The sequence below is a fragment of the Electrona antarctica genome, assembly GCF_951216825.1.
Source record: "Electrona antarctica genome assembly, chromosome: 16".
Lineage (NCBI taxonomy): Eukaryota > Metazoa > Chordata > Actinopteri > Myctophiformes > Myctophidae > Electrona > Electrona antarctica.
The window spans coordinates 35,170,235-35,188,656 of record NC_136797.1 but is presented as its reverse complement, the minus strand read 5'-3'; the positions used below and the strand labels follow the sequence as shown (position 1 = coordinate 35,188,656).

The window sequence follows — 18,422 nt, the reverse complement described above, 5'->3', positions numbered from 1 at the left end:
GCGACTGCAATAATGTAAAGTGAATGCATATAGACGAATTCAGAAACAGGTCTCATGGTCGCAGCTTACGTATTTCCTGTATTGCTGCGGTGTAACACTCTCTCTTCTACTACAGTGAATGGAAAAGTGACTGATGTTAGTCTGCTCAAACGTTACTCTTTTTTTTATTTTTTTATAATATTTATTTTATTTGGAAAAAGCAGTACAATAACATCATTTCTATGCATACATAGGACACAAGTACATTTCCCAGGATTTTTTTTTTCACCCCTCTTCACTCCTTCCCCCCTCCAAGTGACTCCATCTCCAGTGTCTCTGTAACATCCTTGCTTTCTTCAGGACTACATATGGCATCAGGTCAACACTTAACAGGGGCAAAGGGTATGTCGCTTCAGAGTGTACATTTCAGAAGGAGAAAAAGAAGAAAGAGTGGGCAGACAAAAGACAAAGACAAAAAAACAAACAAATAACCAAGAAAACGAAAGTATTTACAATATTGCTGAGGGGGACAAAAATAAAACAGCTTTGGATTTCGATCATGAGAAGAGGAAGGGTGTCTTAAACATTTTCTACAAAGATCATAAAGCAGGCTATTAGGAACAGTGAGATCACACAAAGTCAGCTCTCAGAGGGGCAATATGTACTATCCAGTTCCAAATTTGGTAGAAATTGTCTAGTCTAGTTCTTAGGATGTATGTTAAACGTTACTCTTTTAACTGCTTTTTACTAACACTAACTTTATAAAGATGCTCAGAACATCGATGAACCTGTGTAGTTTATGGCTGCTCCAACAGTGGTGGCAACTTTGACATTCAACGGAATGTCAAATACGGTGTCTGAGACCAGAGCTGGCAATAATAATGTGTTAAATAAATTGCAAATCTATTTGGTCACTGTTACACTGCACTGATGTACTTGAGTAGCCTAATATAATGTCTCGTAAATAATAAAAATAGAAATCACACCCGTGTGAAGTGAGGGGCGCTTTTATCATCTTACAACATCAATTACAACATACGGGTGCTAATGTTTGTTTTAGTCCTCAAAACAAACATTAGATTTCTCTTTATCGTCTATTGCGTTTTCTTAAACAAGCATCGTTGAAAAACAAACTTTATATAGGAGGGACTAGCGCCCCCCAAAACAAACATTAAAGCTGTATATAGTGTCCCTCAAAAATAAATACATTATTACTTGCGCAAGCAGAGCGCGCAAGTAATAGCTTTCGTCCATGTCGCCGTTTGATGCGTATGCGCCGTGCCAGCGTAGCCTATGACGTAATGACTATTTGTGCTTGATATGGCAGTGGTGTCAGATTACATGTATACATAGGGGCATTACCTTTAATCCTCCCGACACTAAAACATATCATCATTACGTCACCATCGAAAACCAATTACACCCTGGCAGGGCTCTGCGGCCCCAGGCTAACGTGATAGGGGATCTCGGAGCTGCAGTGGTCCCCAGAGGTATGATGTGCAGGCCCACAGTGTGGACACGCCCTGGCATCAGCCAACCACTGCCCTGCAATGACACTGGACTACTGTATGAAAAACCCAGCGCAGGTCGCTCGTTATGAGAGTGAGAGAGATACGAGAGAGAGAGGTGACATCGTCTCTCTTTCCTGTGTGAGTCGTAACAAATGATTTGAATGAACAGTATAACACTTACACATACATGACATGACATACTTTCTGTCTCGGACCGGTTCACTTTACTCCGCTCGAAATGAATGAATCTCGTGCTCATTTTAGTTTTGATTTAGATGTAGATCTATTATATTTCTGTGTGTGCGCACAGCACCGCACTCAATTAAGAAAGATTTGGTGCAGATGTGCTCATTGCTCTGATGACGGTCAGGTTCAGAGCCTCAGAACGGAGGGGGCACTTTTCTCCAATGGTCAAAAAGGCAGGGGCTAAAGCGCCCTTTCATAAGCAACACATTGATGAACTATCATGAACAACAGAACAAGCTGATGGTTTCAGCAGGAGGAGTAGACAGTAGACACAGGATAGCAGGTACCGGAATACTTTTTTATCCTTTTTTGGGTCAACCCTGACCTGCGGGCAACGGGCCGGCCCACGCATCACTAATACACGCCATTAAATTCAGAAATGGAAAGTTGTAGGAAATAAAACTCTTGTATGCTTTCATTTCCCAGACATGAAAGCATAAAAAGTGTGTTCTGGTATTTTAGCACTCTAGTGCTCATGGCTTTGAGCAAATGTCTAGCATCCCATGTCCATGGCAACATAGATGCTGCACTGGTGTCGGCAGGCCAGTCAACCAATCAAACCTCAAAGATCAAAGACACACTGGATGCTCTTGGTTAGAGTCCAGTACGTAGGTGAGACATTGTGGGCAGCTAGAAATGTCAGTACACACATGACAGGGACACAACATGGTCTGAGGCTAATGAGCAAATGCAAACTTTGCAACAATGGAAACAAGTCCCTGGGACTTTTCTTTTGTGTTATCCTTTTAGACTTAATGTCTGACTGTATCATAATGTTTTCATTTCTAACTAATAAAGTATTCAATGAATGAATGAATCAATCAATCAATCAATCAATCAATCAATCAATCAATCAATCAATCAATCAATGCCCAGCGTAGGGACAAAGAATAGGAACACTGAGAGGGAGAAAGTGTAGGGGAGACAGACATTAGGAAAGCTGATAGAGGGGTAGACAGTACTAGATAACTAGAAGACACAGGCAGTAGGAAAACTGAGAGGGAGACAGTGTAGGTCAGGAGAAATAGGCCGTAGAGAGGTTCTCAATTGAGTAGAACAGTGCAGAATGACAGGGAAAGATCCCTCCCTCCCTTAATGAGAGCATGAATCCAGTCATAAAGTCCACACATTTTATACACATTCATTTTGTGTATTTTGAGTGGCGCTCAGGTGGCGCAGGGGTAATTAAGTTCCTGCCCACCTGTTAGATAGGGCTTGGAAAGGACTGTATTAGAATTTAGCAGGGACTGGTTCTGTGTAGTTGTAGGCACAGGTATACAGGCATGGCATGGGAATGTAGATACAGCACTGAGTGCGAATGACAATGTGTCAATGTGTGGTTCTGCAATTAATACAGACAGGAAACAATAAGTATGAGTATGAGTAGTATTGAGTACAAATACCATACAATATCACAAGATACTAACTGGATCACATTAATATCATCAACATAGTACACACCACACCCTTCCTTGTAAGCTGCCCAATAAGATCAATCATATATCAATAACTCCCTTTATACTGTAAAGTCTCTGCAGACTAAATCTGCACTAAAGTGGCTTAATTGGACATCAAAGGGCTGACCGTGCTGCGGGATGTTGCGCAATTGCAACGCCAGTGAAATACACATGGCCAAACAAATCACAGACCTAACATGCTACAACTAAAATAAAATACATCTCATGGATGCACCTGGGACGTATCCTCAGTGAGGGTTGATCAGGTCCCGACTTACGTCCCAGTAGCTACCCTCGATCAGTCCCATTAGGGAAAAACCAGGGCTACACAATCCGTTCCTCCTGAACTCCTCTGCCGGGACTGGGAGGTACTATTCTGGCGCGTGGAAGGACTAGGCTCTGGGGGTTGACCACAAGGGGCCAGTGAGGCTATTCAACGTTGAAGCTCTGGGCCCTAGTGGTAGGAGGAGGGACTACAGGCGGACCCGTGGATTCATGACCGGGAAACCCCGTGCAGCTGGGCTTTAACATTGAGCGCTCGGTTGCACTTCCGCATTTGACCACCAAAATTTGGTGGTCAAATGCGGAAGTAGACGTTCTGAGACGGTACTTCCGGCAGTCTTCCGGGTGCTTCAAAACGCCACTGAGCAACTTCCACTGACATGAATAGCTGGGGGGGCAGAGCTTCGCGCCAGTTCAGTCTCTATCCTTTTATATACTCTATGGTTGACCACAGAGCCGGACAGAATGGGATATGAGCTTAGAGTATAAGGATATGAGGGATATGAGATGCGTTTTGATGACATCATCGCAAAAAGGTCCATCATGCCGGTGTGCAAAGGCTTATGGGAAATTGAGTCCCTATTGTTTAAAAAGGAGATGCTGCCGTTGCAGGAAGCCATGCGCTGTCCCGTCTGTTGTTGTGATCGCCGCTATGGAATACTTTTCTACACTACAACAAGCGATTTCACCGTTTTAAAGTGGATTTTCATGACAAGCAACTCAGCGGTCGGTGCAGTGGCTGTTCAAAGGTAACTTTAAACCTAGCAGGGAGGCTTGAAACACGGCAGTTTAATCAACGCAGTCTAAGTGTTAAAGCACGCAATGTAGGACATTGACATGAAGGAACGAGGTAATCAATCACTGTCAATCAAACCAGCATCGGAGATTAAATAAACACATAAACTGCAGGGACTCTAATAATCATGGCAAATGAATACAGCGGACATTACTGAATGCAATAATGAACTTACATTTGTCAAGGACGCACACTGGTACTAACCTGACTCCGCCAGATGGGGCAGCAGAGAGTACACTGGGTTCCCCCCCTCCTGCTCCCATCTGGGAACTCTCAGGCAGACTCGATGCTCCGGCCACCAAACAGCCTGGCCAATCAGCGGCAGCTAGAGGCGGGATCAAGGCAGGACTGTATGCCTTGGCATGCAGGTACATATTGCTCTGAACACCAGTGAGCCATTACTATGTAACCTGGGCAGAACTGTCTGTCTGTCACCCGCCCGCCACCAGAGGGCGCAGCTGTATCACACACAAAAAAATACACTTGCATGCGTGCATGCGTGTGCGCACACACACACACACACACACACACACACACACACACACACACACACACACACACACAGTAGAAAACTAAAAAAAGAACAAAGGCCTACGTAATTTATTCTAATTGTTATTGCAATTTACGAGCTGCGTTCGCTTCGCGCGTTTGCGCGTCTTACTTGTAATCAACTTATATTATCTTTGGAGCCTTTCTTTTTTTTTTGTAAACTTTATTTTTACATTTCTTCACATGACAATACACATGTATGCAAGAAAACACAAAACACACAAACATATACAAACCCCCCCCTCCCTCCCCCCTCCCCCCTAGGCTAAAAACAAAACAAAAACAAAAACAAAGTGGTGGGACAAAGCAGCGGACAATCATAGATCAAAAAGAGTCAAGACAGGGACAGTCGGACACAGTCCGGATTACAGTTCACTGAAATGGAAAGTCCTCAACAAACTCCACAAAGGCACTCCAAGCCAGGACAAAGTTATTTTGGGCTCTGTCCACTCTATACCTGAGCTTCTCCAGAGGCAGGAATGATAGAACTTCTTTCAGCCATCTTTGGAGCCTTTCTAACACCCCCACCGAGGAGAATGGGGGTTTCAATCCTCCATGGTGGATTGGCGGGGCATTTCAACAACTTTGTACATAACCTTAGTCCCGGGTATCCAGCAGATTACACATCACAGCCCTAAAGGGCGAGGTCGTGCTGAAACAACAGAGCTTCTTAATATGGCACAGTTAAGAAGCAGGAGTTAAACTATTAATCTGGTGTCTGTGAAGTCAGATGTAGAGTTGCTGGCCGGCTCCATAGATCCAGTCTTCTCCATGTATGGCTATCCAGGGTTTGATGGTCAGTGTCGTGATCATTGTTGTGATCTTTATTATATGGAAACCGCCATATATGGAACATGTCACGAGGCGTGACGGACTGACTAACATGAAATTCATAGTAAACTGCGACCTACTGTCGCAATGAAGCTATGGGAAACTGAACCGGAACAGGAAACAGGCATGACACATCCTGGAACCCTGGGACTTCAGTCTTGCACAGTACCTGACCAACCTGTAGTGGTGGAAAAAGTACTTAAGTAAAAGTATCAATAGGCCTATACTGCAATATAGAAATATTCTGTTACAAGTAAATGTCTGGAATTCAACAAATGCATCAAAATGTACTTAATAAAGTATACACATTATACAGTATGTCCCATTTAAAGTTTTCAAATGTTAACAAATTGTTTTACTTTTGAAAATAGCAGATCTACAAGCTCACAATGCGTTGCATCTGCTATTTTCAAATGGCCGAAATGTGTATGGCTGAAGTAGATAATTTAGCTGTGACAAGGGACAACATTCTTTAGCTGTTCTTCCAGGGATATAATAATAATTATTATATCCCTGGAAGAACTGGTCAAACACTTTGAAGATGCTTGAAGAGTATGACCTATCTTTGACCTTTTCATATAGAAGTACATTGACCCTGGACGATCAACTGACGTTCTCGGCAAACATCGCATCAGTGACAAGGTCCTGCAGATTCCTCCTCTACAACATCAGGAGGATTCGCCCCTTCCTCACGGAGAAGGCAGCCCAGGTGCTCATCCAGGCTCTCGTCATCTCCCGCCTGGACTACTGCAACTCCCTCCTTGCTGGTGCTCCGGCATCTGCCATCAGACCTCTGGAGCTTGTTCAGAAAGCTGCGGCTCGTCTGGTGTTCAACCGCCCCAAGTTCTCCCACACAACCATCCTTCTCCGTTCTCTACACTGGCTCCCCGTAGCGGCCCGCATCCAGTTCAAAACCCTGGTGTTAGCCTATAGGGCAGTGAAAGGAACAGCTCCTTCCTATCTCCGGGCTATGGTCGATGCCTACACCCCTGCCCGACCACTTCGGTCTGCCACCTCGGGGCGACTGATTGCCTCGTCACTCAAGGGTCCTTCTGGCCGATCCACACGGTCACGACTCTTTTCTGTTCTGGCCCCACAGTGGTGGAATGAACTCCCCACTGATGTTAGGACAGCAGAGTCACTGCCCATATTTCGCCGCAGGTTGAAAACCCACCTCTTCAGGAAACACTACCCTTCCTCTCTGCCTGACCTACTTGTTGTTAACTAGTTGTACGAACGCTTGTTTTCTATTGTTGTATTGTTTATTGGATCTTGTTTAGTCGATACACTTAATTGTTTTAGCTCATGCTCATTTGATTTAGCTATTTTGTCTCATCTGGTTAAGGAAATAGGTAGCTGATATATTGCACTTTTACCTTAGCGCTAGGTATACTCTTGGTTGCTTGTTTTTGCAGAAAATGCACTAAAAACTTCTGGTGATTAGTAGTTTTTGTTCCCTACCTATGTTGAATACACTTATTGTAAGTCGCTTTGGATAAAAGCGTCTGCTAAATGACTGTAATGTAATGTAATGTAGAAGTAGAAAAGGAATCATCCATAGGCACCCTGACCAAATACTACAGATTATGTTTTCTTCCTCAAGGATACGTGTATCCTTTCCCCCTGCTTTGTTTACTAATGATCCATGCTTCTCGTTGTGACAGGCTCAGCGGCAGCACAGACAACAGCCAAGGTTCTTGGTTCAAAGTACTTCTTATTCCACACAACATCACAGTACTCTTTATTCCACACAACATCACAGTACTCTTTATTCCACACAACATCACAGTACTCTTTATTCCACACAACATCACAGTACTCTTTATTCCACACAACATCACAGTACTCTTTATTCCACACAACATCACAGTACTCTTTATTCCACACAACATCACAGTACTCTTTATTCCACACAACATCACAGTACTCTTTATTCCACACAACATCACAGTACTCTTTATTCCACACAACATCACAGTACTCTTTATTCCACACAACATCACAGTACTCTTTATTCCACACAACATCACAGTGCCTGCCATGCCTAGTTGTAACTTGTAACCATACCGATTCACCGAAGCAACACAGATAAAAAATGAGGAGATAAAACCAACTTTGATCTGTCCTTATGCAGATAAAACAAACCTTGCGCTGTCTCTCCCTCAGTGTGTGTGTGTGTGTGTGCGCGCGCGTGCGTGCGTGCGTGTGTGCGTGTCTGTGTGTGTGTGTGTGTGTGTGTGTGTGTGATACAGCTCAGAGTGTAATTAGTTCTGACTCAGGTCAAGTGTGACCCCTGCGGGAAGTGGTTCAATCAGCCACGATCCACCCTACACTCATATTCAGCAGTTGGTCAAGAGTAATGGGTCGTCCACACCAAGCACTATAACTTGAACTGTTATTATACTTGTAGTGCGGACTCTGCCATCCCCTTGAATTAGAATGATTTTTACATTTCTAATTGTCTCCACCAGGCCGAAGGCATGGGGAGAGAGTATGTTTTGCACTCCGTCCGTCCGTCCGTGTGTCCTTCCTTCCGTCCGTCCGTCCTTCCGTCCGTCCGTTATCAGCTAATCTCCGGTACCGTTGGCCCGATCCATGCCAAACTTTGCACACACACTCCATGGATGCCAACGACGAACCTCTGCCCCAAATATTCCTCAACGGCCTGTTATAGCGCCACCATGAGGCCGATTTAGGCAAAACACATTTCTGTAGATTACTCGTACACATTTTATCCATACATCACACAATTCGGTATACACTATCTCCATAGTCATGTGATCAACACAGATCTGCACAATTTCCCATCTTCCATAGTGATTGGCTAATATTGGCTTCCAAAGCTCACATGATTGGTCCCTTTCGAACAAAATGCCACAAATCACAAACAGTGTGCAATTTCCGTGAAATGATGCACGCACATTTCCACTAGGCCAAGGACGACATGCCACTCATTATTTTCCAAATCAGCCTCATGGTGGCGCTATAACAGGCCAATTTCTGTTTTTAGCTATAACTTCATCAATCTGTATACAACTTATGTATGCGCACTCCCTAGAGGCCATGGAAAAACATTGTCCCTGCATCCCTCCACATCTGCTTACAGCGCCACCATGAGGCCGATTTCTGCTAAACACATTGCTTATGTTAGTCTCACAGATTTCATCCAAATCTCACGCAAATCGGTACACATGATCTCTGTAGTCATGTGATCAAGACGAGTCTGTTGGATTTATCAGATTCTACACTGATTGGCTAACATTGCCTTCTAAAGTTTTCAGGAGTGGCCCGTTTCGTTCAAAATGCTGCACATGTCCTGCTCATCCACAATTCTATCCTCAACAAAATGAAGAAAATTGTTGCAAAAAACAAACAAACAAAAAAACATGTTTATATTACTCCTAAACATTTTGCCAAACATCTCACACACTCCTATCCTCCTGGTGGAGACCTGTGCCCAGAAGGGCACTTTTTCTAGTTTTATATATAGTTGTAGTGCTTAGTGTGGATGGCACACAATAGTAACATGTTACTATGTGTGTGCGTGCGTGCGTGCGTGCGTGCGTGCGTGCGTGCGTGCGTGCGTGCGTGCGCGCGCGCACACACACACACACACACACACACACACACGTCTTTACTACACTTGGAGTTCACAGACATGCATTATACATGTCATACAGTGCACACAAACACAAGTGTGGGTGCACATGCATCTACAATTAGACTACACAACTAAAGTCATTCCCAGGTATTGTGAGCTGAAACCATTCCTATTATTCCTGATGTGGGTGAATGAAGGCACAAGGTTGACTAATGCATTTGTGTCCATGACAGCCATGTCTGTACAGCAAACAAATATATACATCCCTCTTCCCGTTTATTCGGAGAACCATGTAGACTGGATATGATATGATATGATTGATTCATTGAAAATTGTATTAACAGTTTGCAGAATGGGCACAGTTCGAAGAAAGTACAGTGATATGACACACACATACTAATAATAAAATAGTGATATAATATGTCCATATCCACTGTTCTTGTGGTGACTTGTCACTTTTCATTAGTCTCACTCTTATTAATACATTAACGTGTCGCCAACTGTAATGATTCCACCACTGTTGTCAAATATGCAAAGCCCTAAATTGCACTAATGATAAACATTTGTAACGGGAAGTGGAACATTGTAACTTTGAGTCTGATACTATAATTTTGTGTGCTATATGGGAAAACATTAACTTCTTAATATCATTCTCAAGCTAATGGTCTGTGCAGACAGAAATCCTTTGTCCACTTTGTCTTGTGACTACATTCCATTCTGTCAAGGTTGTTACCGTCTCTCTCGGGTCTTCTATAGCGTCCCGTAATGAGGATTTATACTCTGTCGTATGAAAGAGCATACATTATAAGCATTCAGTCGTTCTGTAACACTTCTCTCTCTGGGAGGACCATTCTGGACACTTGGGGTGTAACGTAGGAGAAGGAGGGAGACCCGCACACTGCCACTTGCTGGTTCAAGAGCTTTTTATTAAATAAATAGCAACGTTTCGGTCTTGCGACCTTCCTCAGGCTTGAGGAACAGATGTAACATCTGTCTCTAATGCTTGAAAAAAGGACAAAAGAGGTTATAATTGTCACTTGTCTGCACTGTGCGTGTAGATTTCCTTTGCACATTAATGTTACGTACCATCCTCAAACTAGAAGCTTAACAGAAAGACTAACTACTATGGACTACTACATTATCATTATTATTATTTTTAATCATTTAGATGTTTTTTTAAAACACTTATGGTGGTCCCTGGCACAAAACATTTTCAGATGGGGGTCCGTGGCCAAATACATATTATTTTGGAGGTCCTTGTCATGAAAAGGTTTGAGAACGACTGCCTGGTTTAAAAGGCTAAACTACGTTTAAGCACGGGTCAAAGCAATTCACAATGTGCTTTAACAAATGAAATAAAAGGAAACAATTCATGATATCATGATATCCACAGCAACTTCTGATCATCTGATCACAGGCCTACATATATCACCCCAACAAAAAATAAATAAGGGGTGATGCTGCCAGCTTTCCATTTCAAATGAAACCTAGAAACTGAATAACTGTGTCTGTGTGTGAGAGCTTTGAGAGGAAATTACACAGTGCAGCTTTAAGCTTCACCACACAAAACATAACTTACCATTTAAATCACTGGGTTTGAAATATTCAGATTGCACAAATAATCAAATGGACCCTTACAGCCAGGGTAACCTCTCTGACTATAGAGTATTTTACGAAATGGGGGTCTGTGTGGTAATGGTGATGCATATCAAAAGGTGTGAGAATCAAACTATGTAGAGGTTCATTACTCACCAAGTGAAATTCCTTACTTAAATGTTTGAGCTCTGTCAGTCAGTATGGCTATATTATTATTATTATTATTATTATTGTTTTGGGGCTTTTCTGCCTTTATTTGGAGTGACAGGAAACAGGGGGAGAGACAGGGATGTTGTTTGATGTCACAGCACCCCCATGTGGCAAATGCCACTCACAGTTAACAGTCTTTGTATTGAGTTGTGCTTGAATTGTACTGTAATTCTGCAAACTGTTAATACATATTTCAATCAATCAATCAATCAATCAATGCCGTACTTTTCAGTTGAGAAAAAAAACGTCCTTTTTGTTTGAAAATGGTTAGTCGTGCCAAAGTAGGCCTATGAATTAAACAAGCACTGGAACATGCAGCAACTTCAGCCTGTTTTTCGCGGCTGCTACATTTACAGAGAAAGCGTGTAAATAAGCGTTCAGATTTCAAATAGGCCTATAAAGTAGGCTACTCACCAAGATGCCACGGATGTTAGATTTTGCTGGGTCGGTTTAGCAGTGAATTCCGCGTTTAATATTCTGCTACAACTTATTTTCCCCAACCACATTTGACAACCATGGTCTGCATTGCTCTCTAGTATAGAGACATTCAGCCACTAGGTGTCAATGCACTCCACAAAGTCCACATCACAACCATAGACTGTACAATAAACACCTCCTGGCTCCTGCATAAGGTTCCACACCTGCTTTCAGGTAGCAAGCACAGACAGTTTGCAGCATTATAATGGCAGAGTTGTCTGCCTCCAAGAGGGAAAAATAAAATGCCTTCTCAGCTTCCGATTCCCAGTGAAAAACAGAAGCAACAGATGATGCACAATGTCATCTTACAGAGGTACATTTTACTAGCATTTTTTTTGCCAACGGCTGATTCGGTCTGGCTTATTAGCCAGGCTAACATTTTACACCCAAAAACATTATGGAATCTTTTTTTTTCCTTTTCTTCTTATTTTTTATTTTATTGTAAAGGTTATACTTTAATAAAATGATTAATATCACCTTTAATTGTCTGTTGTGGGGAGCTGGGGGGATAGTAGTGAATAAGCATGTAAAACTTAGAAAAAACACACTTAGTAATACACTGTTGATTGAACAGTTATCTCTGTGTGTGTGTGTGTGTGTGTGTGTGTGTGTGTGTGTGTGTGTGTGTGTGTGTGTGTGTGTGTGTGTGTGCACAGCCCTGGATTACATCCTATAGATTTAACGGATCTATATTAGTAGGCCTAGCGTCACCATGAAAAAACGACATCCTATAGTACAGTAGGCTATGTCTTTTTCAAGATTGTCATCATTTCTTATCGTCAAAATCCATGAACATATTTTTTTCACTATTTTCATAATAAAAATATCGTCAAATTATGAAAAACAACATAGCCTACTATAGAATGTAATTCTTCATGATTTTTGACGATAATAGTATATATTTTTTTGTAAAAGTGAAAACATTACTAAATGTTACTATTACTCATTGTTATACAACATTACTATATGTACTACATTGTAACATTTTACACACCAACGGCCAAGAAGTGCATTGCCCAAAGCCAGGATTGAACCCATCACCCATGGTTTACCAGTCTGGGAAACAACCCCCTTCCCCAAAGTTAGCTCCCTCAGAGGAGGGAGTTATAGTCAAATATCACAACACTACAATATCATTATGCTAACAATTTTAAGAATTATGTTATATTTATTATGACAATTTCATTATGAAGTTTTAAGTTAAAGAGTAGTGGTTAATGTAGACTATATTTTTGAGGTAGTTAGTCTATCCACTATTGAGAGTATTTTCTCTCTTTTATTACAGCAGCAGTATTTCTTTTAGAAGCTTAAGTCCTTGTAAGTCTGTGGAATAGATACGTAAAGATACTGAGATATAGGGCTACAGAAGGGAGCAGTAATGCAACTATTAAGGATGCCAACTGTCATAATACCCCACAAAGAAGAAGGATCAGTAAATCAGACTAAATGAAGATTTAGTCTGATTTACACAGCTGTGTTCCACCGAATGGGTCTAGTGAGGAAAAGCCAGGCTGTGCATTCAGCCAGGCTTTATGATAAATCCGCCCATTCTAAGCCTCTTGGCTTTAGTAGAACAGAATAAGCCAGGCTGTACGGAACCAGGATTTAACAAGCCTGGTTTGGGTTTAAATCCTGGATTAATTAATCCAGGTTTTGTGAAACAGACCCCTGGTCACTAAGTATGATGGTGTCATTATCCTGGTGTCACAAAAATATATTAATTAAAATCTTTAAATATATTTAAAACACATTTTTGAATTCCCATTTTGTGCTAAATCGACTAATTAGATTTACAGTAGGAGAAATGTACGTGACTGCAAAGATTAAACTTTTTTTAACCCAGTATTTGTATCAAAATACTGTATTTTCGCCCATCTCTGGCACTGTGAGAGATTTCTGACCTAAGCACAAAAGCTTAGATCCTCAAAGCATTTCCCCTAAAAGTGGACACAATACCTTATGTCTTTCACAACCTGCCTCCCTCACACTACAGCGTGACCTTTGTCCCATAATGTTGGATTTACAGTCACGAACTCTGGAGGGACGGTGACAGAGTGGCCTCTATGTAGCTTCTACACCCAGAGCCAGTGACAGGAGGAGGATGGTATAACCAGAAGTAGGGGGGTGGCGAGGATGAATAAGCTGTATGGACAGTATGGGCTCTCAGCTGATGCCTCTCATAATGAGCGCACGTATCACTACACTAAAATCCTGAGTGTTAATTAGTAGGGAGGCAAAATTGTTGAAAAACGTGGGAAAGACCCACCCACCTCAGACATCAGCAACATTATGAAAATTACAAAAATATAATTGTCCGGGTGAAAATCACCCGTGTTTACTGTTTAGTGTTCTAGGGTTAAGAATAATTTTGAAGAACATAAAGAAATCACATACATGGGTTCTGTTTATTAAGTGTTAGATAGATATTCTGATAATAATCAATGCTATAGCATTTGTTCAGAGGTCTCCCAGTCACTTAATAAATAGAAAATACAATTTCAGGTCGGGATATCAATTCAATCAATCAGGAAAGAGAACTCCCACAGGACACAGGATAAACAGATGAAATTGTAAGTGATGAATAAAAAAATGAAGCTGATCAATAATCTTTGCGGGATCTTCTCTCCTAGAGTCCTGATTGGATTAAATTGGTATTTGGTATTTAGTCAAAAATCTATTTATTTAGTACATCTTTGGAGATATGAGGAGCCCCCTGTTACTGAACAAACACTTTTTGAGCGGTGGCACACCATATCCAATGCCCAGGACAGGTAGCAATGTGTGTCTGTCTATCCGTCCTCCTGAGTAGGACCTTTGACCCCTAGCTGTCTGCGTCAACAACTGTGCATGGCTCCAAGGCACTCCAAGGCACCACACACACTATAACACAGTATTATAACACACACATGTGTCACAATGTAACTATAACACACAGTAACTATAACAATAAAAGTATAGTTCCACTGCTCAGTTCGCACGGGTGTGATTTTTATATAGAATATTGTAGCAATGAACATAGAGATTAATACTTTGTTGTTGTTTTTACAAAAACATATCACTTACACTTCCTCTGGCATCTGTCCTTTTTATATACCGGTATAGTCTATATATTTTTGGTCTTGGGTGGTATGGCCAACTTAGAAGGATTAACTCATAACGCTAAAGCCCACAGATAAATTCTCTCATCAAAGCTATTTGAAATATAAGTACTGAAGAAGCTGAACTACTGAATTTACTAGCTGTATCAGTGAGGAGTTTGGCATCTTTGGATGCGTACACAATGCGACTGAATGTGGGATGGACATGTCGGAAGTTGTTCTGCAGTGGATTCATATCCTCTGCATCCTCCTCTGTGGCGAATATTCCAGAGGCAAACTGGTCAAACTGAAGAAATAAAGAACATGTTCTTAGGACAGATAAATAAATGAAACCTTCATAATAACAATGCTAAAATTATGATGTGCTAGCCTACTAATCAATAAGTATATTGAAGGCTTATGAAATAATTCTGAGAATGTCTATTAGAGGTACGTGGCACTGAGGGCCCAAAAGAAAGTTTTGATTACATCAGAGATCAGATCAATTTAGGAGACAAGCCGCATGGAAATGGTCCATCCATGGTTTCTCCCGTTTCTCCAGTCGTAGCCTACTCGCAACCACTGGCAAGTATTTCCTACAGCTTTAAGTCAAAAAAATCTGAACTAACCCGTTTAGGGCAATGTCTTGATTAGCCCCTTGTATAGATGTTGCTCAGTTGTTTATAGGGCGAGGTACCCACCTGAGTCCATGAGATGTACGTGGGTACTTCATAGATGGTCCACAAGACCACTTGAGAACAAGGTGGAATGGTCAGGCTACCATGATAACGGTAATACTGGGACATATTATGCTCAGGCAAAAGGCTAATTAGTGGAAATGGCTTGATCGAAGTTGCTTGACCTTGTGAAAAAGGGACAAAAACACAAATAGCCTGATTTACACATAAGCATTAAAACCAGAAGCAGTTTTGATTATTTGTGTTATAGTGTTTCTTCTGACCTTTGTAGGTAACAGAAGAAAGTTTTCGAGCTATGTGTCCAAAGTGTGAATTCTCCGCATAAGCAAGCTGCAAGAAAAGTGGAAAGGTAAAGATTTGTATGCAGAATGATGTGACAACTGTACATAATTTAATCAGTTTAGTTAGCCACTTTAATGAATCTGAACATTATGAGAAAAAAATACTTTTGAAAATAGGGCTTTAAGGTCGGACAAGAGATATTTTTCTTGTAAAAAATAAGTGTTAAATAATATAAATATAGCTCTTTATTCTGGTAGTAACCATTGCTATAGAGCAGTGGTTCTCAAAGACTTTCATGTCAAGAACCCCAAATTGTAATTGACGCAGACCCCCATCTGAAAATACCCCCATAAGAGAAGATACATGATGACATGATGAAAGAAGTGAACAGACAAATATATCATATATATTCTTCCAGTGTCTGAGGGGGGGTCCCGAAAAAATATTTGGAGGCTGAGGTGGAGTCAAGAAAAAAATAAAAAATGAAATCACATCTGCACCAGCCAGGTGCATATCATAAATAACGATCAGTCCCTAGTCTAAACAGGTGGGTTTTCAGTGCACCGCCGCGCGCACGCACACCCGCACACACACACACACACACACGCACGCACGCACGCACGCACGCACGCACGCACGCACGCACGCACGCACGCACGCACGCACGCACGCACGCACGCACGCACGCACGCACACACACACACACACACACACACACACACACACACACACACACACACACACACACACACACACACACACACACACACACACACACACACACACACACACACACACACACACACACACACACACACACACACCCTTGCCTTACCTTGAAGTGGTTAGATAAAAAGATTTCAACTTACATCAATAAAGAAACCAAGGACTGCAAGGCCAGTTGGGTCATCTAAGGCAGCTGACAAATTGGGATGAATGGCCTTCATGTTGATTATATGCATCTGCCAGTGACAATTAGAGGCATAGGTCACAGGGAAGTGAAGTCACATCTGTAGTTTTCAAAAGGAGAACTTTGTCGATCGATAAAAAGCACCTCTAGTGTGGTGGCCGTGTAGAGACCACCATACCACCATACCGTACCTCCATTGGGTATCTGTGTCTGTCCACTGTGTGCTCTGAGCCGTTAGTGGACGGGCTTCCCCAGTGGAAGTGCAGCTGGATGGTGTGATACACGCCAGGGAGACCTCCACCACTTACTGACATGCCACTGCCAACCTCCAGAACCACTGTGCACATGTGTGTGTACGTGCACGCACGCACGCACGCACGCACGCACGCACGCACGCACACGCGCGCACACACACACACACACACACACACACACACACACACACACACACACACACACACACACACACACACACACTTGTAAATGCCATTTAACCAAACTCAACATACTTTTGAGGATATTTGGCCCTCACAATCCAAGTGCACAGACTGCACACATGCACATCACGTGCACACATGCATGACACACATGCACGCACACACGCACACACACGCGCGCACACACACACACACACACACACACACACACACACACACACACACACACACACACACACACACACACACACACACACACAGCTTACCAGAGTGTCCATTGTTTTTAAGCGTCCATTGACCTGTCTGGGCAGTATCAAATCCCTCTAGATGCAGTACTTCCAGAGAATCATTTCTAGTCATGTGATAGTCCAGATTGATGGGAGAGTGATGCTCCTCAAGCAAGGGGTGACAGGATGGAAAGCTATCTCCCCATGCATAAGGACCTGAAGATATAATAGAAAAAAGAAAACGTAGTCTTTTATACATTCTGTATTAAAGGAAATGAGGCAGTAGTTAAAAGCTAGTTACTTACCACAATGGCTCCCATTATAACAGAAGTCTTCTGAAATGGCATCTAAATTGATAGTGGATAAAGATCATTGTCATGTTACATCATTTGTTTACTCACTTATATGTTGAGTTTACAAAAATGATCAGATCAAACCATTGTACTTACAAGCAACGTTGTCGTTACCTGACCCAGAGAAGGCAATGGCAATCATCAAAATAGCAGCTGTCAAAATCATCTTAGACATTACTCCACAGACCCACAAGTCCAGGTGAGTCTTACTAGGCAGCTGAGGTAGACAAAGCACAGTGAAAGTGTCAGGCTTAAATAGGAATGGGAATGAATGCTGAGCGGTTTTTTCTTTCTTTCTTTTTTTTCTTCTGGGATGATCAGTGAAGTGTGTCATTGCCTGTATAGTGATCTTTTCTGTTCAACAGGCTCATTGATGCAAGGAGAGGGAGAGCACCCCACCCCACAACCCCCATCATCACAGATGTCCAGTGACAAGTGCTACTAACCCATTCAGCTCATGGGGAAGGGTGGATGTCCATGTTGTTAAATTAGTAAGGGCCTAAATAACACAACGTATAATGTAATATTGGCCTACATCACAGAATGGACAAGATATGAAAAATATCTCTAGCTCCCTTACATTGGACGACCAATATATGTATTTAAAAAGCAGTCTTCACAAGTGAACAGTTGTATTAAATTAAAAACTTAAAAATAACACACTACAGAAATATAAATTCAAAGCTACATGGTCATTTCGTGCTGCAAGTGACCATTACTAAGCAGTAGTTACTTGTCTACAATCCAGGGATGAATGATGTGATAGAGTCAATACGTCACTACGCGGCCTACACGGACAAAGAAGCTTTATTTCTGAACAATAGCCTCCAAAAAGGATATCACTATCTCTGTTAAAGTTAATATGTCATGAGTCATTGTAAGATATATCCATTTTCTTGAAAT

The 18,422-nt window shown here is 42.0% G+C and overlaps 1 protein-coding gene across 1 annotated transcript; it reads right to left on the bottom strand.

Moving 5' to 3' along the window:
* Nucleotides 1-2,597: 2,597 nt before the first annotated feature.
* On the bottom strand, nt 2,598-17,694 carry car15 (carbonic anhydrase 15; the record flags this gene model as incomplete). Its single annotated transcript, XM_079524005.1, has 8 exons — nt 2,598-2,635; nt 14,772-14,919; nt 15,314-15,474; nt 15,574-15,640; nt 16,462-16,554; nt 16,694-16,839; nt 17,206-17,382; nt 17,634-17,694. The coding sequence occupies 8 exons, from the start codon at nt 17,692-17,694 to the stop codon at nt 2,598-2,600; spliced, it is 891 nt and encodes a 296-aa protein (XP_079380131.1).
* Nucleotides 17,695-18,422: the final 728 nt, after the last annotated feature.